The following is a 25,035-nucleotide window of genomic DNA, read 5'->3' on the forward strand; positions in this document are numbered from 1 at the left end:
ACGGAGCGAATAATAAATGACAAATTAATGTGTTATATAGAAAATAAAGGATACATATCTAAACATCAAAGCGGTTTCAGAAGAGGGAGAAATACAATGGATAAAGAAAGGAGGGGACGATGCTTGTAATAAAATTCAAAGGAGAGCAGGAGAAATGAGGAGCACAGTTTGGAGTAGGCGCGAGGAGGTGGTCATTTCTAGAATAAGGTTTGGACATACTGGTTTGAACACAAAACTATTCATGACAGGGAAACATGATGCAGGGAAACGTGATCACTGCAGAGAAGGGTGAAGTATAGAACGTGTTAGATTACACTGTCAGAAATATCAGGTGGAGAGAAGGTAACTGATCCAAAACCTCAGTAACATAAAAATTAAACTGGATCTTATTGATTTACTGCAAAAGGACTCAAGACGTGAGTGTTATCAGGCCCTATTCCACTTTTTAAAAGAGAGTAAACATTTGAGGAGGGCTTGAGGGTCGACACTCCATACCAGTTGGTGGCAGTAACGCACCATTTTATTGTTTGCAAACCGCCAATAAAACTTAAGAAGAAGAAGAAGAAGCAGGGGAGGAGACGAAGAAGAAGAGGTGTGCGTACTGTGCTCTTTGCTGTGTCTTGCCACAGTTTTAAAAGTAGGGCACTTGTTGAAGAACCCGTATCAAAGTATTGTGGCGACGCCTCGTGTTTAATGTAATTGATGAACGGCGTGTTGTGAGGTGTGTATTGCAGCTGCGAAGACGAACGTTCGTTCTCCTGTTATGCTGGGCTCACACTGTGCGATTTTTGGCCCATTTTGAGCCAGTTTTTGAGTCGTGCGACCGTTTTGTCGATCGGCCCGGTTTTGGCCTTCATCGTGCGTCGTGTAGTATACGTGGGGGTAACGAGAAGCGATTAACACCTCCGAGCAGCTCCCGAACATAAATCGCTTGGTCGGGAGGGTGTCACCGCAGCTTCTCGCACTGCGCACGCGCAAACACAACAACCGTGAAAATAGTTGGATTTACATTGCTGCTCAAACACAGCTGATCATGTTTTTCATTAGCAATTTAGCAAAGTTGATGGTGGTGGTGTGTCTGTGTGAGTGAAAGGCAGAGAGGGAGAGCGAGCGACAGAATTTCTGTTATAACCTTCATTTTATGGACGCACAGTGTGAGCACTCGGGTCGCATCAGAGCATCGGGCCGTATAGTGTGAGACTCTGCATCGTGACCTACGAACTTCTAACCCCTGCGAGTCAATCGTGCAGTTCGAGCAGAAGCTGAATAATGCGACTGAAAAAATCGCACAGCGTCTGCCCAGCTTTAGGTTACAGCTGGTAGGAAGGTGCGTTCAGTGTGTCTTTGTAAATTTAAGTTTCCATGTCAAACGACATGAAACAGTTATTTCTGGATGCGCAATTGTTCGCTGAGTTTGGTAACAATGTGTTTTTGTAAACAGCGTGATGATTTAAGTCATTTAATCTTTACAGAATATGTCAGCGAGGCTAAAAGAGCAATATTTTTATGTTTAGTAAACTGACGTTTCTAAATGTTACTGCTTTTATTTCATTAGTTCTGACGAGGACAGCTGAGTGATGTTGTTGGTGAGCTTGGATTAAATCATCTCTAAACAAAGAACTTGTCCTCGTGGTGACTGACTTGGGGAGTGGAGGTCAGTGAGCCCATTGTCTCTGCTGGTCCGACTCCAACTACAAAGCCGGCCCGCTCGCCCCCTCCTGAGTCTGAGAGGAGATCCAGAGTAAGTCAGTTATAACTACACTGGTTGCTTAACTTCATCATTTTCTACAGGGTCTCTCTCTCTTAGCTCACTTTGGTTTGATTTCTGCCTTCTGTTTAGCCTCTCTGTTTGTCTGCCTCAGGAACTTAATGTTTTATCATTTGAGTTACACTCTTTGTTTCTCTTCATATGAAGGTGATGTCTGTGGAGTGATCATGACTTCATTAATAATCCTCTGTTTTCCTTTTCCACTTCTCTTTCATATTCTTTCTGTTCTTGTGTAAGCTGCTAACTCTTGTGATGGACATTTCTTTATTTTATGTGTTGATCATATGTTTTGACAAAATGACTTTAGTAATATCTATAGTACATTTTGTGCGACTTTGTTCTACATATAGGAAAACATCAAATATGTTATTCCACACACAGATGGGTATTGTGAGTGAGTTGGACTGACACTCCCAGGCACCATGAGACATTAGGCAGATAGTGAGACTCCTTATCTCCAGGGAGGAGGTGTTGAGATGAAAATATTTGAAGTGCCTCAATTCTATGCTGTATATTAACTAAAATGCCATATAACCATATAGTGCAGTATTAAGTGGACATGGTCATGAAAAATAAAGGCATTAGACTACGTGTCCTTGGGGGGTAGAATGCTGTAGACTCTCACCCACGCTTGCCTGTGAAAAAGTAGATAACAGGGGACCATCTTCTAGTGGAGATGCATTATAACTCACCTATTGGCACCTGTCAAGCCTTTGAGTTGCCGAGCAGCTGAATAGGGGAATAATGTTGACGCGCCCGCAGTTCAAAACGTATGTCAAAGTTCCAGATTGCAAGCTTCTTTATTTGTTATCAAATCCTTAAAATCCGTAGAAAAACAGTGATCAAAAAACATTCTAAGCTTGAGCGGTCAGCAAAAGTCGACTTCTCCCATCACCCACTCATTCACAAAAATTCCCTTGGGATGTGAACAGGTGATATAGCAATCACTATTACCGGCACCACGTGACCCAAAGCTACGCCTATCCATAACATTCCGGCCCCTAATTATTACATTCTTACAGTAATAATTACACATCCAACACCATAACTCACAACACACACTTCATCACATCACAGACACACTTCATCACATCACAGACACCCAGTGAGACAACGTAACATACTCAAAAGTCCACCAAAGTTATTTTCTCATTTCTTCTCTTCTTTTCTTCTGTCTGCACACGGTCAGTCATTCATAGGCCAGAGGTTACCAGCACTTAGCCTAAATATAGTCAGTCTGTGATGTACATCTCATAACATTAAAGTCAATTCAAAGTTAGTTATGTCACTCTGTGTCAAAAATGTCATGGGTCAGAGGCCTCCTGAAGAAGGCATATCTTTGTGACGGGTCTGCACACATGGCTGGTTGGGGTCTTAATCCAGACCTGACGCACAAGCCCCTTTTCATCTGGTGCAGCTCCGGTGACTCTCCCAATGATCCATGAACCACGAGGTGCAGAATCATCCACTATAAGGACCACATCTCCAGGAACAAAGTTGCATTTAATCCTTCCCCATTTCTGGCGCTGCTGAAGTTGTGGCAAGTACTCTTTAGTCCATCTGTTCCAAAACAGGTCAGATATATATTGAACTTGCCTCCATCGTTTACGTGCGTAGAACAGGCGGAACAGGCCAGGTGGTAAAGACGGGTTGGACTTGAGAAGGAGATGGTTTGGTGTTAATGCTTCCAAATAATTTGGATCAGTGGATTCCAGCGTAATGGGTCTACTGTTGAGGATTGACTCCACTTCACAAAGAGCAGTTTGGAGCCCTTCCTCGTCCAATGTCTTGAACCTCAAAATCCAACCCATCACCCTGATGAGACGAGTCCAATATGAGGCACGATGGATTAAAAGGGTCAGAGGATGATCATCATCGTGTGCTTGTAAGACCTCGATGGCAGCAGACACCTTAACTTCAGGATCTTCATGTGGAAGTTCTTGCAAGTTTTCTGGGTTCACAGGCCAATTGTTCTCTGGCTGTGTAAGAAATGCAGGACCAGATATCCATTCAGTGTCACGTAAAAAGGTCTCTGCCTTCATACCTCTGGAGGCAAGGTCCGCAGGGTTATGTGTGGTGTTCACATACCTCCATTGGGAGGCACTAGAAGCCTTGAGGATTTCTGACACTCTGTTCGCCACAAAAACACGGAACCTGGAAGTCTCATTGTTTATATATTTCAACACTGCGGTGCTGTCCGTCCAAAAGACAGTTTAGGAGAGGTAGTCTCAACTCCCTCCTCCACATTCTATCCATGCAAACTGCTACCACTGCTGCCGTCAATTCCATGCGAGGGATTGTGACTGGTTTTAAAGGTGCCACCCTGGATTTTCCCATTATGAAGGAACTGTGCATCTGTGAGCGACTGTTGTACAGCAACAGGTAGGTAACGGCCCCATAGCCCTTCTCACTCACTCGCATCTGCAAAGTGGTGCAACTGAGCAGTGGTCGTCTGTCCAAAATCAGAAGGTTTTAAACATCGTCCCGTGCTGATGTTGTTCAACAGATGCAATTCTTCTACCCAGCTTTTCCACTCTTGAGCAACTGCTGATGGTATAGCATCATCCCATCCTATCCCCCTCTGGCACAGATCTTGAAGGATTCTCTTGGCTGTGAAGATAACAGGAGCAAGGAACCCCAGAGGGTCATAGAAGGAGCTTACTGTGGATAGGATCGCTCTCCCAGTCAATGGTCTGTTTGGGATGGATATGCAGAACTTATATGCATCTGACTGCAGGCACCACTTCACTCCCAATGCCCGCTCAATAGGTAAAAGGTCACAATCCAGGTCTAGGTCCTTAACTTCATTTGCTCTTTCCTCCTCAGGTATAACTGCCAAAACGCTGCGGCTATTGCTGATCCACTTTGTTAAGTGGAAACCACCCTTGGTGCAAATGTCTCTGAGGTCTGAGTAAAGATTGATGGCTTCTTCTTCAGAGCATATTGAAGCAAGGCAGTCATCCACATAAAAACTATACAGAATGGTGTCAGTCACCTGCTGGCTGAAGTATGCTTTGTTGTCCTCTGCGCATTTCCGCAGGGCGTAGTTAGCACAGCTCAGAGAGGACGTTGCCCCAAACAAATGAACACCCATCCTGTACTCCTGCATGCTCTGATTGTAATCACCACCGGGCCACCAAAGAAACCTCAAAAGGTCAGCATCTTCCTCTGGCACATGCACCTGGTGAAACATAGCCTCGATGTCAGACATCAAAACAATAGGCTCTTTTCTGAACCTCGTCAGTACGCCAACCAAACAGTTTGTTAAGTCAGGACCACTCAGGAGCTGCGCATTAAGAGAGACACCCTGGAATGATGCTGCACAGTCAAAGACGACCCACATCTTCCCCTTGGTAGGATGGTAAACCCCATGGTGAGGGATATACCAAAGCTTCCAATCACTGCGCTCTAATTCTGCGACTGGCACTCTCTTTGCATATCCTTTAGATATGAGATCTGTCATGAAGGCAGTGTAGTCTTTGTGAAAGTCTTTATCTCTGATTAACCTTTTCTTCAAACCTAAGGCTCGTTGCTCAGCGATTGCACGGTTGTCAGGCATTCTTATGTCTCGGTCTTTCAGTGGCAGGGCAATGCTGTAGTGCCAATCCCCCAAAGTCACCGACTTGCTGGCCAATTCCAGGAACTTCAAGTCTTCCTTTGACAGCCCCATCTGTTCATCATCGCTGCTCTCTGGAAAGTCCATCTTGGAACTGCTGTTTCCATAGCTTGTCCAGGTTGACAGCAGAAACTCTGTTGGCAGTAACTGTTGCCAAACATCCTGGCCTTCCACAGCATTCTCGATTAAGTGGCCCATTCACTGTCCAGCCAAGCACAGTCCTAATGGCAAAAGGTCCATCACCTACACTCCGGATGACCTCCAAAGGTTCTAGAGCTCTGGGCATATTCATGCCAATCAAAAGCTCCACATTGGCCTTAATTTCTGGCAAATGAACATGCTTCAAATGTGGCCAGTCATCCAGGTCCTGTTGATTTGGGATGTTACCAATATCTACAGGCATTTTATGCTGAGTGAAGAGGTTAGGCATATCACAGTACATGTCACTGTCCAATCCAGCAACTTCAAGTTCAGGTACAATGAAACTGTCCACCACTTTCTCCTGTCCCATGGTGCGCAGGAGAATCTTTGTCCTCCTCCCAGAAAAATTCAGCTTGTCCATAAGACCCACTGTACAAAAGGATGCTGAACTCCCTTGGTCCAGAAAGGCATACGTTTCCACTATTCTTTGACCTCTCTTTGATTTTACTTTAACTGGCACAATGGCAAGCTTACAGTCCTGTTCACCGGCCCCAGTAAGACCACTAGTCTGGATCGTAACAGGAATGTTATCTGCCTCATTATTAGGTTTGACTTCATTCTTCTCTTTGTGGTGGATATGGAGTATACTTGCATGTCAGAGACCACAGATTTTACATGAAAGGCGTTTTCTGCATTCTTTGTTTATGTGCCCAGTATACAAACAGCCAAAACAGATGCTATTCTTTTTAAGAAAAGAAATCTTCTTATTATGAGGTTTCTTATCAAGCAGAGCACATGACTCCAGTGTGTGTCTGCCTTTGCAGAAAAAAAAACAAGCCTTCACAGTGCTGTGACGATCTTGAGCCCCTGTCTGATTCTGTCTCTCAACATCAGAGACTGTTGTGGCAAAGCTACTTCCTTTAGCTCTTAGATGTGGAGAACGTTTCCCTCCATTGCTGCCCTTGGCTGTTAGATGTGTTGCTGGAATGTCACATAGATTTCCAAAGACAGGATCTGTTGCAATTTTAACTTGACGCTCAAGGAAGGAAACAATGTCAATGAATGCGGCTCTGCGATGTTGCCTCTCCTGAATGTCACATGGTACTGTTCGCCATTTGTCTTTTAACTTATATGGCAGTCTTCTAATCACAGCAAGCATATTGGCAGGTGTATTTAATTCAGAGAGATCATTAATCTCTTCCATTGCATTGCAGCATCCACGTAAGAACAAACAATATGCCTGAAGAGTTTTTCCATCTTCCGATCTAATCAGTGACCATGAGTGAACTTTGTTCAAACAAGCAGATGCAATCACATGTCCATTCCCAAAGTGCTCATACAGCAGAGTCTTTGCCTTTACATATCCAGCACTTCCAGACATATGTTGACAGCTTTTAACAAGTTCATTGGGCTGCCCCTTGGTGTACTTTGCAAGATAATGCAGGCAGTCGCCAGCATCGCCAGTCTTTGCTTCTATGACCTGTTCAAACGAGCGCATAAAAGCCTGAAAATGTAAAGGGTCACCATCAAAGGTTTGAATCTCCCTTTTGGGCAGTGAAGAAAGACTTTGCTGATAGACCAACATACAAGTTAATTCATTTTGTTTTTCCATAATGGACAACAGATTTTCATTGGCTACTGGATGAGCAGCTTGTGGCTTAGGCAAAGGTGGAATTGATCCAAAAGCGTCAGAAGGCCCATAAGAGCTGGTGCAGGCCTTTCCCTTTTCATATTCTGTTGCACTGTTTTTACTTGAAGCTCTGCATTCCCAGTGATTGCATTTCCTTTTGTAAGCGTCTGTGGAACAAAAGTCTCTGCATCCGCATTAAGAATTTCAAGGCCGTTTTCCCTTTGTTTTAAAATATGATTCCATTCCATTAGATTTCCGTGAAGTGACGCTCCGCATAGTGGATCCAGTTCTTAGCACGTTCACCTTTGCAACAGTTGCAGCTATATCTGCTTCAAGCTGAAGTTGTTCTTTCTCCTCAGTTCCTCTTGTTCTTCAAGAGAGTGTTTTTCTTTCAGCACATGTTGATGTGCGAGCAAGGCGGCCATTTCAGCTTCTGCCCTGAGACGTGCAGATGAAGTAGATGATACTCTTGAGCTTGACCTACTGCCTTTATTTGACACACTGTCGGATGGCGACACTTTATCATTAACATCATTCTGGGGATTAAGAGATGATTGAGGTTCTTTTCAGAATAGAATAGAATAGCCTTTATTGTCATTATACAGAGTACAACAAAATTGGAGTGCCACTCCCTTGGTGCAAGTTTCAATAATAAATATAAATGTAAAATATAAAAAGTACGAAAAAAAAACCAATCGTAAGTACTCAAACAATAGTATGTACAATATATACAGGATAGCAGCATTAATATAATGACAGCATGAATAGCAGCATAATATAATGACAGTGACTGTATGGAATAGCTAAGGTTCAATTGTTTTTGTGCTTATTTACTACGGTGATAGCTCTGGGAAAGAAGCTATCCCTGAATCTGTTTGTCCTGGTTTTATGTGACCTGTACCGTCGGCCTGACGGTAATAGTTCAAACAGTTGGTTGCTGGGGTGAGAGTGATCCTTGATGATATTGCCAGCTCTGCTGAGGTACCGAGAGTTTGCAGTGACCTCCAGGCTGGGCAGAGAGCAGCCAGTGATCTTCTGGGCTGTGTTGATGACCCTCTGCAGTACTTTCCTGTCCGCAGCTGAGCATCCTGCATACCATGATGTTATGCCGTACGTTAGGACGCTCTCTATGGTGGCTCTGTAAAATGTCACCAGCAGCCTCTCCTCCAGGTTGTTCCTCCTGAGCACTTTCAGATAGTGGAGACGCTGCTGGGCCTTTTTAACCACCGCTGTGGTATTTGCAGTCCAGGAGAGGTCATCAGAGATGTGCACGCCCAGAAACCTCATGGAGTGTACCCTCTCCACACAGTTCCCGTGGATGTAGAGTGGGGCCGGGTCTGCTCTGTCCTTCCTGAAGTCCAAGATAAGTTCTTTAGTTTTCGTGGTGTTCAGTTGGAGGTTGTTAACTGAACACCACTTAGTCAGTCTGTTGACCTCATCTCTGTAGTCCGACTCATCCCCCCTTGAGATGAGTCCAAGCACAGTGGTGTCATCCGCGAACTTTATGATGGTGTTTGAGAGATGGGTAGGGGAGCAGTCGGATGTGTAGAGCATAAACAAGAGGGGACTCAAAACACATCCTTGTGGAGACCCGGTGCTGAGTGTGATGGTGCTGGTGGGGGCCGAGTCTGACAGACTGTGGTCTATTTGTCAGGAAGTCCTTGATCCAGAGGCAGATGGGGGTGGAGAGTCCCAGGTGAGACAGTTTCTGGACCAGGATCTCCGGGATGATATGATTGAATGCTGAGCTGAAGTCCAGGAAGAGCATTCTCACATAGCTTCCTCTGTGCTCCAGGTGACTCAGCGCAGTGTGGAGCGCTATGGTGATAGCGTCCTCGGTGGATCGATTTGTCCTCTAGGCAAATTGGTGGGGGTCCAGAGTGGGAGGCAGACTGGCCCTGATGTGCTGACAGACCAGTCTCTCAAAGCACTTCATCACTACAGGCATAAGTGTAACAGGCCTGTAGTCATTTGGGCTGGCCACAGCTGTCTTCTTGGCGATGGGGATGATGGTGGAGGTTTTGAGGCAGGGCGGGATGGTGTTTGATGACAAGGAAAGGTTGAAGATTTTAGTGAAGACTCCGGTCAGTTCGTCAGCACATGCTCTGAGAACCTTTCCATGTATTCCATCAGGACCTGCCGCCTTCCTGGGATTCACTGACCTTAGAACACACCTCACTTGATGCTCCCTGAGTGTTAGTGTGCCAGTGCTGGGGGCGGGTGGAAGTGGTGTGGCAGCTGGGGGCCTGGTCGTCTCAAAGCGGGCGAAGAAACGGTTTAGATCCTCAGCCAGCGAGGCATCAGTCCTAGATGTCGCCTGGTTATTGCTTCTGTAGTTGGTAATGTGATTGATCCCCTGCCACATTTTTCTGGGGTCGTTGTCAGCAAAGTGATCTTCAATCCTCCTCCTATAGGCAGCCTTAGCTTTTCTGATTCCTCTACTCCTGTCTGCCCTGGCCGCCCTATATGCAGCCCTGTCCCCTGACTTGAAGGCAGTGTTGCGGCTTTTTAGGAGGGATTGCACTTTGCTATTCATCCAGGGTTTTTGATTTGGAAACACCCTGACCCTTTTGTTGACGGTGACATTGTCAACACAGTTCCTGATGTACGAGAGTACAGTGTCCGTGTACTCCTGGAGGTTGTGGCTGCAGAATAAATCCCATACAGTTGTTGAGAAGCAGTCCTGCAGTTGAGAAAGGGCTCCTTCAGGCCAGGTTTTTATTGTCTTTGTCTGGGGCTTTATTTTTCTCAGCAGGGGGGTGTAGGTGGGGGTGAGGGACATGCAGAGGTGGTCAGATCCAGCCAGGTGGGGGAGGGGTGTCGCTCTGAAAGCATGCCTGATGTTTGAATAGAGATTGAAAATGTGACGTCATTCAGGGGTAAAACCGTAAAGAATTCTGGGAACTCGTGGCAAGAGGTACTAGCGCACGCAGGCTTTCAATTGAAATCGGTTATACAGCGATAAAAAGAAACACAAAAAATGGCAAGAAGCTGTTGTATTATTAACTGCAATAGCCGGTCGCATGACAGCCACGGAAAGCCGACGGGTAAAGAGATCGGTTGTTCTCGGATTACGTCGTTGAAGAGAAATTGTTCGAGCCATGTTTCCGAAGTAACAAAGAGGCGACTGGATTGCAGCCATTCAAAGACCAAATATAACGTCCCAGAACACTCCAGCTCACAGGTTAGTCTGCTCCAAGCATTTCCACAAAGGTCAGTCTGCTGTTGTAGTTAATGCGTCATTTTTCTTAACATAATTAGTGATATAGGTTACAAGCAAGTCTGGCGCTGAACAGAAATTATCGCGCTATGCTCCTTTGTTTATTGTGCATAAATAGTGAATTGTCCTGACACAATATTGCGTTTCGCTTCTGTTATTACCATGGTACATTGACAAAAACATATACTTTTATTCACAGGATAAAACAGTTGTTTTGTATCACTAATTGCCCAGTACGATTACAGCATACAATATTTGTCACTGCTACATTTCTGTGATGCGTACCAGAAATTATTTCCACTACTAATTAATTATTGTTGAGCTCAAAGGTCCTATTAATAAACTGTTAACGAATGTGTATTTATGAAGACTATTTGTAAGACTGGTAAACTTATGATACGTACGATGGTCTTTCGTTCTACACGGTGCATTTCAAGGTCCTGCACCCATCCGTCGGTAAACTGTACCTGGGCTTGTTGCAGTGACCTGAAGTTACCGTATTTTCACGACCATAAGGCGCACTTAAAAGTCTTAGATTTTCTTCAAAAAGTGCGGCGCGCCCTATAGCGCAATGCGCCCTGTGTGTTGTAAGGAGGACGTAGTAGAGAACACCATGAGAACGTTAAAGGGTGAAGTGTGGGCGTTGATCGTATATACCGGGACAATCGCACATACCTGTATAAAAGAACAGGTATGTGCATTATGCAGGACATCGTTGTTTTAACAACCCTGAAAATGGCAAAGAGACACGCTTACGAAGCACAGTTTAAACTGAAGGCAATCAGCTACGCGGAGGAACATGGAAATCGAGCAGCGGCGAGAGAATTTAAGATTAACGAATCGATGGTTCGCAAATGGAGGAAGCTGGAAAACAAGCTCCGGCAGGTCAAGAAAACGCAGCTGAGTTTCCGCGGACATAAGGCGAGGTGGCCCGAGTTGGAGGAAAGACTCGAGCGGTGGATCATCGAGCAAAGAGCGAGCGGGAGAAGCGTTTCGACGGTCACCATTCGGCTAAAAGCAGTTTCACTAGCTGAAGAGATGAACATTGAACATTTCCAAGGAGGTCCGTCTTGGTGCTTTCGTTTTATGAAACGGTGCCATTTTTCCATCCGGACCAGAACTACGGTAGCGCAGCAACTTCCAGCGGATTATAAGGAAAAGCTGGCCATCTTCCGCTCCTACTGCAGCAAACACATCGGCGACAAAAACATCCAGCCCAGCCACATCACAAACATGGACGAGGTCCCGCTCACTTTTGACATCCCGGTGAGTCACACTGTGGAGAAGAAGGGGACCAGCATGGTAGCGATACGCACAACGGGTATGAAAAGTCTTCTTTTACTGTTGTGCTTGGCTGCCATGCTAATGGACAGAAACTGCCGCCTATGGTGATTTTTTTTTTTTTTTTTTTTTTTTTTTTTTTACAACTTTATTTATAGTTTTCCAACAAAACAGTCCAGAATTTCTTACAAAAGTTGCGAACCCTACCCCCCACCCCCATCCAGGTGGCATCCCCACAACCAGGAAGCACAATACACACAACACAAAAAAAAAAAAAAAAAAAAAAAAAAGGGGAGAAACACTCAAACCAATCTGTGACAGTCATTATAGCACCAACAGCCGGACCCCGGCACATGAGAGAAGAAACAAAGAAGAAAAAGGGAATAAAGAAATCCCAACAGTCAAAGTACGGGCATTGAGGAGACTATGGACAGCAGTCCGAGAAGAGAGCAAGAGCATAAATTACCAACAAGTAAAGAACAATAAATCAGGCAAAAGACAGACTCTTGACATGAGTTATGAACCGTGACCAGGTTTTGTCATATTTACTCTCCAAGCCGCGCACGGTATACCTAATTTTTTCCAGAGCTAATCCCAACATCACCTCTCTAATCCAATGGACGTAGGAAGGAGGGTTCGACGCCTTCCAGCTCAGCAGTATCAGACGGCGGGCATGCAACGAGGCAAAGGCTATTGCGTTTTTGTGGAGGGGAGAGAGTCTCAGCTCTTCCCGAGGTACACCGAAGATAGCTATCAAAGAGTCAGGCCGCAGTGTTTCACCCGATATAGCTGACAGTGATTGAAAAATTGATGTCCAGAAACCATACAGGGAGGGACATGACCAAAACATGTGCCCCAAAGAAACAGGAGAGTAATCACATCTAGCACAATTCGGTGCAACATCAGGGTACAGTTTAGACAGTCTGTCATTAGAATAGTGGAGCCTGTGGACGACCTTAAATTGAATCAGGCCATGTCTAATACAGAGAGAAGACGTATGTATACGCTGTATGGCTTTCTTCCAGATGTCTTCTGACATGAGTTCTCCAACCTCCCCTTCCCACGCCGCCTTAGGTTTGTCCCATGTATGAGGGCAGCTTTCAAGAATCAATGCATAAATCTTCGATATTGCTCTTTTAGTGGGCTGACTCACATTAAGAACTAGATACAGTAGGTCCTTAGAGGGCAGAGACGGGTACCCTGGGAGAAATTTAGAGGCAAAACTCCGAGCCTGAAGGTATCTGAAGTAGTGAGACTTTGGTAAGTTATGGTCTTCACACAAATATTTAAATGAGACAAAGCCATCCTCAGTGAAGAGATCTTGAAAGAAAACCAGACCGTTTCTGTGCCAGACTGCAAATGAATGATCTATTTGAGATGGTGTAAAAAGATGGTTGAACATTATCGGAGAAAAGCTACAAGTATTTGTCAAGTTAAAATGTTTCCTGAATTGACCCCAGATCTTAATTGAATTTTGAACCACCAAATTGGAGTTCAGCCCAGATGCTTTGACATTCAGTGGGAGAGGGGCAGTTAAGATCGAAATCGGAGAGATTGGGAGCGTAGCTCTCAGTTCCATATCTGCCCAGACTGGACCCTCCCCATCCGCAAACATGGTTATCCAATATGTCAGCTTGACAATGTTAGCAGCCCAATAATAGAATAAGAAATTAGGTAAGCCCAAACCACCATCAGCTTTAGCTCTCTCCAGGCTTGCTCTCCTTATGCGTGCAGGTTTTTTGTTCCATATGAACAAAGAGACAAAGCGATCCAGCTGGGCAAAATAGGATTTGGGGAGAAAGATGGGGATCATTTGGAATAGATAAAGAAACCTGGGCATTACAGTCATCTTCACCACATTTATCCGTCCTGCCAGCGAAAGTGGAAGTTTTGACCACCTACCCAGATCAGATTTAGTACTGTCCAGAATAGACCTGTAGTTATACTGGAAAATAGTCTTAATCGAGCCAGCTATTTCCAGTCCCAAATATGTGAATTTGTCATTTTCAATTTTAAAAGGCAAATCGTCATAAGTGGTCTGTTTTGCCAGATTGTTCAATGGAAACAGTAAAGATTTTGATAAATTAACCTTATACCCCGATATGTTGCTGAACTCCCGCAGCCAGCGGAAAAGGTGGGGCATACTCCCAATTGGGTCTGATATCTGCAAAAGGAGATCATCAGCATAAAGCAGAGTTTTATGAGTTACCTCACCCCTGGATATACCTTTAATCCTCTCATCAGATCTGATAGCAATTGCCAGCGGTTCGATCGCAATGTCAAACAGGAAGGGTGACAGGCAACAGCCCTGCCTCGTCCCCCTGTAGAGCGAAAAATATTCCGAAATCAGACCATTTGTTCTGACTGCAGCCATAGGCGTTGAATATAGGACTTTAATCCATCTAGAAAAAGTAGGTCCCATGCCGTATGGTGATTTTTAAGCGAAAGACTTTGCCTAAAGAGAAGTTTCCAGCAGGAATCATCATTAAGGCAAATGAAAAGGGCTGGATGGATGAGGAAATGATGAAAGACTGGCTGAGGGAGGTGTATGTAAGGAGACCAGGTGGTTTTTTCCACGCAGTTTCACTAAGAGTGGAAGGCGGCGCCGGGCGAGTTACGCCACAATTTGCCAATGGATTGTAGATGCTTGGGCTAACATGTCTGCTGGCACTGTTGTTCGAGCTTTCGCAAAAGCCGGCATCGTTTCCGAGGAGCCGCACGGCACGGAAAGTGACTCTGACAGTGAAGACAGTGAACCTGGCATGTTTGATGGAGATTTAGCGCAGCAGTTCAATTCAGACACAGAGGATGAGGACTTCGATGGGTTTGATTGATGATAAAAATGTGAGTACCAAACTCAGTTTTGCTCCTGCTTTATTTTTAAATACGCACACTTGTATGCTTGTGTGTTGTTGATGATGACGATTACCGGCAATAGAAATGTGAGTAAGGTACCGAATTCAGGTTTGCTCCCGCTTTATTTTTAAATACGCATACGGTACTTGTATGCGCCCTATGGTCCAGTGCGCCTTATGTGTGTGTTAAATACAGTAAGGGCACACATAACTGAGACTGCGCCTTTTAGCACAGTGCGCCTTATGGTCGTGAAAATACGGTACTAAACTTCACGAGTGTATGCACTCACTCCAAGAACCGTATAATTATAAATATGAGCATGGTGAAAGTTGGGCAGCATGCTAACGTATTTTGTCCCTCTGTGTGCTCGTAAGGGTCTAACCCTTTCACTGGTTTGATTTTTTTCCTCGTATCTTTTCTTTGACTTTTCATCAAGTCTGTCTTTGTACGGACCGGGATTGTTCTCCTTCGTTTTGTACATACCTTTTTGGGGGGCAAAGAAAAAGCAAGAATTTATTGGAACCGAAGAATGAACGTTTTGCGGTGCTGCAAATGCTTGCATTTGATGCGGTACTTGGATTGTTTTGCAATGCGCGAAAGTCACGTGGTCTGTCAATCTCTATAGACATGGTCCAAAGTGGGTTCTCCTCTCGTAGCAAAGTCCACAAACTGGGCAAATTTAGGAAGCACAGTCTTTAGGCACGCTTTGTTAAAGTCGCCGGCGACAATAAAAACCCCATCGGGGTGGGCAAGCTGTTGTTTGTTTATGGTGTAGAGCAAGAGGCAAAGAGCCGTGCTAATGTTAGCATCCGGCGGTATATAAACAGCTATCACAATGACTACTCTAAACTCCCTCGGGATGTAAAAAGGTCTGTACGAGACTGCCAGAACCTCCAAATCAGGAGAGCAGTGTGTGTGAATGATCCTGCTGTTACAACACCACTCGTTATGCACGTAAACACATAGCCCCCCTCCTCTGCTTTTACCTGAGTTGCTGTTTCTGTCATGCCGGTGTAGCGTGCGGCCTGCTAACTCGACTGCAGCGTCGGGAATCAGCGGGTGAAGCCACGTCTCCGTAATAAGAATAATGCTGCAGTTACGTGCAAAGCTCGTGGTGGCTATCTGTAGCTCCAATTTGTGGGTGATGGATCTGGCGTTCGATAGGAAAAGGCTCGGAAGTGCTGGCCGGTGTGGATGTTTGCGTAGCCTAGCGTCTGAGCCCGACCGGCATCCCCTCTTCTTTCTTTCCCTCCGTCGCCTTCTACGCTTGCTGGGCGGGCAGACCATCCACGGTGACCCCGGCGGTCTCGCTATCTCCTCCAGGATGTTTTGTGTTCGCTGATAGTCGCCAGAAACAGACAAACTATATTTAAAACCTAGGTCAATTAGGTTCTGGCGACTGTAAGAGATGGCGGCGTTGCAAACATTAAAAAATATCCACATTAAAAGTAAAAATGAGCACCAAACTGGAGAGCTGCACCCGTGCGCGCCGCCATCTTGATTTTCCAATGTGTTCTCGCACCTCCACTTCTCCTCCCAGGGAAGTTTCCTGTGACTGTGCTTTGTCAGATGATGGCCTCCCCGAACGTTTCAGAAAGCCATATCTTAACATCCTCCATAAACCCTTTATTGTATTTAGCGATGCTTGAGAACCATGTATTTTGTTTATCTTTCTCATCAAATGAGATTAGAGAAAGTAAAGATTCATGCAATGCACTGGCATCCTTAAACAGGTGTGTTAACTCATCAAACTGTTTTTTGACTTGTGAATGATTTTTATCACCTTTCATTAGCTCTTTAAGTGCCATAATAACACTTTTTATTTTGCTTACATGCCTTTTCCGATCTGTTTGGATGGTTTCAATTTTGTTTGCAAGAGCTTTCTCAGTGAGGGAAATTAATCTTTTATCCTTTTCAGTTTTTCCAACAACAGATGCAGCCTGCGATCCAGTCATTTTAAGCATTCAACATAAGCAGCATGCCAAAATCCAAAACAAAGGCAACAGCGATTCCTTCAAACTCAGTTGAATGCCTGCAGAGCCACAGCACACACACACACACCAAATCCAACAGCAAACGTAGCGGTGGGCGTGTCACGAAAACATCTTCGTATGGTCAGAATCCAAACTGCGTTCAAACAAACAACACGCAGCACAATAACACAGTTTACATACCACCGTCGTCTTCTCCTTATCTGTCAGACTAGCCGATTTTATGGGTGTAGTGGCGATGGCGTGTGGGCTCGCGTCGGCGTTTATTCAGCGCTGATTGCGGGAGGCTCCATTGCCATCGCACGTTTTTGCTGACAAATATTGGCGACTGTCAAGCCTTTGAGTTGCCGAGCAGCTGAATAGGGGAATAATGTTGACGCGCCCACAGTTCAAAACGTATGTCAAAGTTCCAGATTAAAAACTTCTTTGTTTGTTATCAAATCCTTAAAATCTGTAGAAAAACAGTGATCAAAAAAACATTCTAAGCTTGAGCGGTCAGCAATGGTCGACTTCCTCCATCACCCACTCATTCACAAAAATTCCCTCGGGATGTGAACAGGTGATATAGCAATCACTATTACTATTACCGGCACCACGTGACCCAAAGCTACACCTATCCACAACATCACCTGTGCATTATAATAAAAGGTTGTGGAGTATACCAGGCCCAAGCGCACACACACACACACACGCAGATCCGTATTACCAAGGACCACATTTATTGATATTTACACAGCAGACAATAGTGTGACGCATGCACCAGTTTATTGTATTTCCAGACTTGCTTTCGGCACAATTTACAGTGCACGCTACTCTGTTTTTTGTCACACTTGAAATAGCCGAAATACCTTCACACTACGGAACTTCTATGGCTCTTCCGTTCGACAATCTCTCCGGCATTGGAACCATCATCTGTTTTCTCTTTGGTCACGCTCGGTTGACTTTTCTAGTTGGCACACTCATTTCCTCCATTACGCGCTGGCTCCATTACCCGCTGGCTGCTTCCCAAACAAACACACGTGCGGCTTGGCACGTGTGCTGTAAGTAACAAGTCACGCGACGTGACGCTGCGGCTGTGATTGGTTCGGCCCTGTGCTACTTAATTTGGATTGGCTGACCTTTTTTTTTTTTTTTTTTTTTTTTTTTAAGAGGACAAGAGCGGCGAGGTCTATCGCGATAGCTTAATTTCTCTATCGAGTAAAAGTTATATCGCGATACATATCGTTATCGTTCTATCGCCCAGCTCTAAGTCAACGTCCCCGACTCGCCGTGTGACCACAAAGGGTCCTTGCCACTTGGCGAGCAACTTCGAGCTGGAAGAAGGGAGTAATACAAGCACTTTGTCTCCCGGTGAAAATTGCCTAAGTCTAGCCCCTCTGTCATACAGGCGTTGCTGACGCTGCTGAGCCTGGAGCAAATTCTCCCGTGACAACCTCCCCAAAGTGTGGAGTTTTGCTCTCAGGTCTAACACGTACTGAATCTCATTCTTGGCGGGGCTCGGACCGTCCTCCCAGCTTTCTTTAATCAGGTCGAGCACCCCACGTGGCCTCCTGCCGAACAGCAGTTCAAAGGGAGAAAATCCCGTAGAGGCCTGGGGCACCTCCCGCACTGCAAATAACAGAGGGTCTAGCCAGTGATCCCAATTGCGTTCATCCTCGTTAATGAACTTACGAATCATGGACTTTAAGGTCTTATTCAGCCACTCCACCAGCCCGTCCGTCTGAGGGTGGTAGACGCTGGTCCGAATAGATTTAATGCCCAGTAATTCGTATAGTTCCCGCAGTGTACGAGACATAAACGACGTGCCCTGGTCAGTCAGTATCTCTTTCGGGATTCCGACTCGGGAGATGACCTGAAACAGTGCCTGCGCCACACTCTTTGCAGAGATGGTGCGCAGCGGGACTGCTTCCGGGTACCGCGTTGCATAATCCACCAGGACTAACACAAAGCGGTAGCCGCGTGCACTCCGGTGAAACGGCCCGATGAGGTCCATGCCAATGCGCTCGAACGGGACCTCTATGAGTGGAAGCGAACGCAAAGGCGCTTTTGGTATGGCCAGCAGATTAACAAGTTGGCAGTCCGGGCAGGACGCGCACCAGCGGCGCACATCCGCTCGGATGCCCGGCCAATAAAATCGGGCCGTTATTCGCTCCAGAGTTTTTTCGTATCCCATATGCCCTGCCATGGGGTTATAATGAGCCGCCTGGAAAATCGTTTCCCGGCGGCCCTGCGGCACCAACAGCTGGGTGTGCATCACCTCCGTGCGAGCGTCACGACTCACTCGGTATAACCTATCTTTCGACAAAATGAAGCGTGGGTAGGTCCGCACGGCTTCAGGGCGCACCACGTGACCATCAATCTCAATCACTTGGTCAAAGGCTGAGCGTAGGGTATCGTCACGAGACTGCTCCAGTGGGAAATCACCCGTGGGGGGAACTTCCGGAGCCGGCGGGACTACCTGTGAAGGACTCGCCGTCTCCCCCTCCCCAGAGTCAGTGTCGGACAACCCCGCGTCACCACTGAGCGCCGCGCAGACACTACATGCTACTAGCGGTCGTGACCGCACCCCCGCATACTGTCCCAACAGATGACAAAACCCCGGCCAATTTGTGCCCAGAATTAGGGGATGCGACAGGCGCGGGCTAACCGCAGCCGTTATTCTATGCGTTTTACCCTTATACTTCAATAACAGCGGCACTATGGGATACCTGTGAACATCACCATGCACACACCTCACCTCCACCCATTCTGCCTCCAGCAATGCCCCGGGGCGAACCAAACTTTGGTGCACGAGGGTCTGCGTGCAGCCTGTGTCCACCAAAGCATGGCGTATACCCCCTCGAGTCCTTACCGGAATGCTGTATGTCCCTCCCGGACCGGGAGAGGGCGCTGGAGCACCGGCAACGCGGAACACCTGCCCCACCTCCATCAGAGGACAGTCCCTCCTCAGGTGTCCCGGCTGTCCGCACTTCCAGCACTCCTGCCCCGGCGTCTGTGCTGCTCTCCGTGGCTCAGGGGCAGCGCTGCTTAGGTCCGGTCCCTGGGAAGGCACAAACGCAGCAAAAGGATTAGAAGGGCTCAACGCCAGCGTCCGCTCTGCCTGCCCTGGCACAGGCATCTGGCGCCTCGGTGCCGGCACCGGGGCTTGTCTGTTCGGCCTCCGGCCGCTGTCCCGGGGCTCCCCCGCTCTAGCGGCAAGGTGGTCCTCCGCCAACGTCACCGCCACCTCCAGACTCGCGGGACGGTGGCACCTGACCCATCTCGCCGTCTCTGCAGGCAGCCCCTCCACAAACTGCTCCAGCACCACTTTGCCCACCAGCAGCGTCTCGCCTTCTGACGATCCCGGCTGCAGCCAGCCTACGGCCGCGTCATGCAGCTTCCGGGCCCAAGCAAACGGCCGATCCGCCACGGCCAGCCGACAGGCCCGGAATCGCCGGCGATGATCTTCAGCAGTGAGCCCCAACCTGTCCACCACCGCCCGGCTCACGTCCTGGAAGCTGCCCCTCGAAGCCGGCGGCAGACCCAGGGCCGCCGTCCGAGCCTCCCCTGACAACAGAGGCAGCAAACGCGGAGCCCACTCCGCCTGCGGCCACTGGCAGGCCTCCGCCGTGGCATGAAAAGTCTCCAGAAAAACCTGGGGGTCGTCCCCGTCCCCCATCCGGGGCACCGCCACCGACAGCGGTGGGGGCTTCGGCGGGTCGTGCCTGGTCGTGGCTCATCTTTGCCATCTCCGCCAGCATCTGCGCCAAATACTGCAAAGGCTGGGCGGGCGGCGCAGCCTGCGGGTCGGACATCCCCACACCGGCAGGCTCCTGGGTTTCGGCACCACTTGTGGAGTATACCAGGCCCAAGCACACACACACGCAGATCCGTATTGCCAAGAACCACATTTATTGATATTTACACAGCAGACAATATGACGCACAGACTGACAGCTCTCGATCCCAGCTGATGTGTGTCTCTTTTCCCTTAGCGCTCCTCCACTCCTCTCCGCCTCACTATATAAAGGGAAGGAAAACCACCATCAGTCCAAAATCGCCATCAGCTGTTCTTACCAGCACCGCCCCGTCGAGCTCACTGCACCACTCCTCCCCTGCAGCCGCGCCCCGGACCACACCTCCGCCACAAAGGTGTTGATTGCAGCTGACAGTGTCTGCAGACTTTGATAACTGTGTGTCACCCTCGTGGTTAATCAGAGGGAAATCTGAGTCAGTGTGGATTTGGTTGTACAGCTCTCACACATACAACCTGAACTGCACATTGTAAGTGTGATGTTCTTCAAATTTGAACAAAGTAAAAACTAAAAAACTTTGAAGTCACACAAGCCAAAATTTTATTCACAATCTTGAACTTTTACTACTTTTATCCCCAAAATGAGCTCACTTCGAATGTTTACCACAGCATAGCGTCCCCAGGCACCTGAGACGTTTGGCAGATGGTGAAACTGTTTATCTTTGTGAGGTAAGAGGGGGCACTTGTTGATGAGCTGAAGGTATAGACCTGATGTCACTGTTTGGGTTCTTTGTCATTACAGGAGAAAGAAGTGAAAGCAGGCCGAAACCTCAGCACATGGATGACATCAACCAAAAACATCCAGCACCAGCAAGTAAAGATGAGCCAGCGGCGATCCCTGTGGAAAAGACTTTTCCTGCTATGAAGCAGCCCAGAAGATGCAAGCGCGCCAACGGGGAGGAGAGAAGCTTGAGCTGTGACCAGTGTGGAAAGACCTTTACTCTGATTGGTAGCTTAAAATCACATCAGCTGATCCACACCGGTGTGAAACCATTCAGCTGTGATCAGTGTGGAAAGACCTTTACTCTAAGATGCAACTTAAAAACACATCAGCTGATCCACACCGGTGTGAAACCATTCAGCTGTGATCAGTGTGGAAAGTCTTTTACTCAGATTTGTAACTTGAAATCACATCAGCTGATCCACACGGGGGTGAAATCATTCAGCTGTGATCAATGTGGGAAGACCTTTACTCATAGATGGAGCTTAAAAACACATCAGGTCGTCCACACGAAATTTAAAGCTTTCAGCTGTGATCAGTGTGGAAAGTCTTTTACTCAGATTGGTCACTTAAAAGCACATCAGCTGATCCACACAGGGGTGAAACCATTCAGCTGTGATCAATGTGGGAAGACCTTTACTCATAGATGGAGCTTAAAATTACATCAGGTCATCCACACTGAAGTTAAAGCTTTCAGCTGTGATCTGTGTGGAAAGTCTTTTACTCAGATTGGTCACTTAAAATCACATCAGCTGATCCACACAGGGGTGAAACCATTCAGCTGTGATCAATGTGGGAAGACCTTTACTCATAGAGCCAGCTTAAAAAGACATCAGCTGATCCACACCGGTGTGAAACCATTCAGCTGTGATCAGTGTGGAAAGTCTTTTACTCTAAAAACTCACTTTAACAGACATTATATGATCCATGTTGGAGGTAAATCATTTGTCTGTGATCTGTGTGGAAATTCTTTTACTGGGATTAGTAGGTTAAAAATGCATCAGCTCATCCACTCTGGAGTTAAATCATTTGTATGTGGTGACTGTGGAAAGGCTTTTACTCACATGACTGGCTTAAAATCACATCAGCGCACCCACTCTGGAGTTAAATCATTTGTATGTGGTGACTGTGGAAAGGCTTTCATCCATTACAAAAGTCTATGGAGCCATCAAAAGACCCACAAAGTGTCCTCCTGTGAGAAAAGTGGCAGACCAATGGGACATTACCCTGACAGGGTTCATTTGAACACAGTGGGAGAAACGGGGGTTCTGAACAAAAGTTCTTCTGGATGCTGCGTCAAACTTAAAAAGCTTGAGATCAGGCTTCACAGAATTCAGCTTTAATTTCCTGGAATAGTCAGAGCTTCACTGTCTTTGTAGATCTAGTGAAAACATGAAAGGGTGCAAAAAGAGGCACTGTGGTACTGCATGATGAAGTCAGAAGTGACAGAGAAGTATGTGAGCGTGGTTCAGGACATGTTTGTGTGGTAGCAGTGACTACCACACATACTTGGGTTGAAGGTGGGGGCAGGATTACATCAATTCTGAGCCCCTTCTTCCTTTTTCAAAGAGAGGGCAATACTCAGGAAAGGATGATGACAATAGAGCTGCAAGACAGGATGGAAAGAAAAAGAGTTTAAGAGAAGATCATGAATGTTGTGAAGTGATCGAGCCGTGATTACAAAATCTTAGCTTATGGAGTTAGTTATCCCAACACAAGTTTAGCGAGTTTAACTTCACTGGCTGTGTCCACAAACAGCATGCAGAGCAAACATTACTCCCATCATCTGATCACAAGAAAAGCAAAATGTCAGAAGAGTTCACCTTCTGGGTCAAACTGTCAGACCTGTTACTGTTTATTTGGCTGTTCATTGTGAGGTAATTATCAGTGGCAGTGCTGCGCCACTTCTGTTGTAACTCACAGGAAATGTGTTTTAAATGGGCTCTATTGTCTTACAATATTGTGTGAGTCTGTTTTGCTCCAGAAGGACACAACCATTCCTGCAATTTTTAATGTTACAGTAAAAAAAAGTAAATTCATAAATTTGTGTCATTTTAAACAGGCAGTATGTGGAAAATTACACGTGGGTAAGAATATATTTAATGTTTTCAGTGGTCTGTTTTCTTACAGGATGTGAGTGTGTTTTGCTCCATGAAGACACAAACCTTCATTTTTTGTTATGTTGCAGTAAAAATATTTTTATTGTAAGTCATATATTTTCGTCATTTTATCCAGGCAGGATGTAAAAGATTAACTGAATCATATGAAAAATAAAATGTAGAAAGATGTGACGTATCTTTCAGGTTTTTTTTTCTGAATAATTACACACTGCTTAAAATTAATTGCAGTATAATTATTTGTTTATTTCTTCCTCTGTAAGAAACTGACTTGCTGTCCCTTTGTTCCCGTGTACCTAAGTAATTGTGGGTAATATCTAGATGCATGCTCAATCATCCAGGTAAGGAAATCCCAGAAGTTGATTCTGTTCATCTGGACGTAGCGTTTTCAGTGGGACAAACGTTTCGTAACTCATCCCAGAGACTTCTTCAGTCTCAGCTGACTGCAAGTTTCTCCAATCTTATAAACACTTGCATAATTTTTGCATAATGAATGAACAATGGGCTGTGAGGTCAGTTCCTTGATCATTAGTATGCAAAGTGTCATGAACACTGATCACTAAATCCACTATTGGAGTGTACATTGTCCGCTCCATTCATAGCTGAATGCATCACATTTACTTCTTCACATTTTGTACCAGAAGACTTACCAGCCTTTAGAAGACAGTGGTCCCGAACCAGAAATGGTAAAGTCGCTGTGTATAAGAGCAAGAATATTATATAGGGTCTATCTGACAATATAAATGGTACTTGATTAAATATTAACAGCAGTACTAAGTAGCAGCCTGACCATTGATTCAGATTGAATACATAATTTTCTCTGGGAGCAGGCCTGTCGTCTGGAACATGCTTTATATTTACAGCATGGAGGGCATCCGGGTGGGTCTTTATAAATTGCTTGCAAGTAGTCTTAAGATGACACTTTGCAGATCCCAGTGCCAACACTTCTCATAAGCCTTCACCCTTGTGTACTTCTGCTCTGTGCTCACTTGACAAGTTGTTTCAGATAGTGGTCCGTCTTGGTAGTGATGGTGAGATGAAGCCTTGTGATGAACTGAAGCTTTCCATCCAACTGGTCGACTCATGGTTCGAAGCATTGTGATGATTCATTTGGAATTCATGACGACGTTTATGTGAAGCGTAGTTTGAATCTTTGTTTGCTGCTGGTTCGGTCAATATTGTTTGGAGAGAGATCAAACAGCTTTAGAATCGGTGCAAAAAGGGCGTAAACACAAAGCGCGGACCCGCCGAAACATCAGAATCAGCGAGCTGTCGGCTTTCAGTCCCGACCGTGTCCATGTCCACGTACGAGCCGTCGGGTGAGAAAGGCGACATCTCACTGCTTCTGATCCGTCGGAGGCTCTGTGCTTTGTGTTTATGTCTTTGTGCAGAATCTGTGTTCCTGCTCTCATTTACTGCTTTAGCTGTTTGGTGGTTGTTGAAATTTTGTGAGGTTTAACCTGAGATTCTGGCATTTCGGGCAAAATACATTTATATAAAAAAATGATTCAGGATTTTAATGAATCGATATGACGTTATCCAAGAATCGATTTTAATCGATCATCAAAACCCACCCCTAGTAACTGTGTAATGCTTATGTACATCTGGATAATGACACAAACTAGTGTGTGGCGCTTCACTTTTTAATAAACTAAAAGACAGAAATCAGATTATAGGATCTGTAGTGTTGTTTATTTATATTATGGTACTAATCATTCGTGATATTTATTACTGTGTGCATACTTTATTAGAAGAGATGAGATTTTAAAAAAATCTCTTCCTTCTTCCAATCAGCTGTGTTTTGCTGCCCATTTTATTTCGAATCTGGCGCGAACCGGCGAGCCAGTTACTGAATCAGTCACTGCATACGTAATCAAAGCGAGCCTCGATACGCGCTTCACA

The 25,035-nt window shown here is 46.0% G+C and overlaps 1 protein-coding gene across 9 annotated transcripts; it reads left to right on the forward strand.

Annotated features, from left to right (window-relative positions):
- Positions 1-536: 536 nt before the first annotated feature.
- On the forward strand, positions 537-23,307 carry LOC113029512 (uncharacterized). Of its 9 annotated transcripts, none has more exons than XM_080306717.1 (5): positions 552-721; positions 1,556-1,741; positions 20,477-20,765; positions 20,905-20,964; positions 21,038-23,307. In XM_080306717.1, the coding sequence occupies exon 5, from the start codon at positions 21,073-21,075 to the stop codon at positions 22,357-22,359; it is 1,287 nt and encodes a 428-aa protein (XP_080162843.1). In that variant the 5' UTR covers positions 552-721; positions 1,556-1,741; positions 20,477-20,765; positions 20,905-20,964; positions 21,038-21,072; the 3' UTR covers positions 22,360-23,307. The 9 variants fall into 9 exon arrangements, with proteins under 9 accessions (XP_080162848.1, XP_080162843.1, XP_080162844.1 ...); XM_080306718.1 differs by having other exon boundaries at positions 20,477-20,633; XM_080306716.1 differs by having other exon boundaries at positions 20,477-20,964.
- The last annotated feature ends 1,728 nt before the right edge of the window (positions 23,308-25,035 follow it).

The sequence above is a fragment of the Astatotilapia calliptera genome, chromosome 9 (assembly GCF_964374335.1).
Source record: "Astatotilapia calliptera chromosome 9, fAstCal68.1, whole genome shotgun sequence".
NCBI classification, from domain to species: Eukaryota; Metazoa; Chordata; class Actinopteri; order Cichliformes; family Cichlidae; genus Astatotilapia; species Astatotilapia calliptera.

Excerpts from the sequence above, each read along its gene's own strand:
- LOC113029512 (XM_080306722.1), top strand. The coding sequence starts at position 21,073 with ATGGATGACATCAACCAAAAACATCCAGCACCAGCAAGTAAAGATGAG.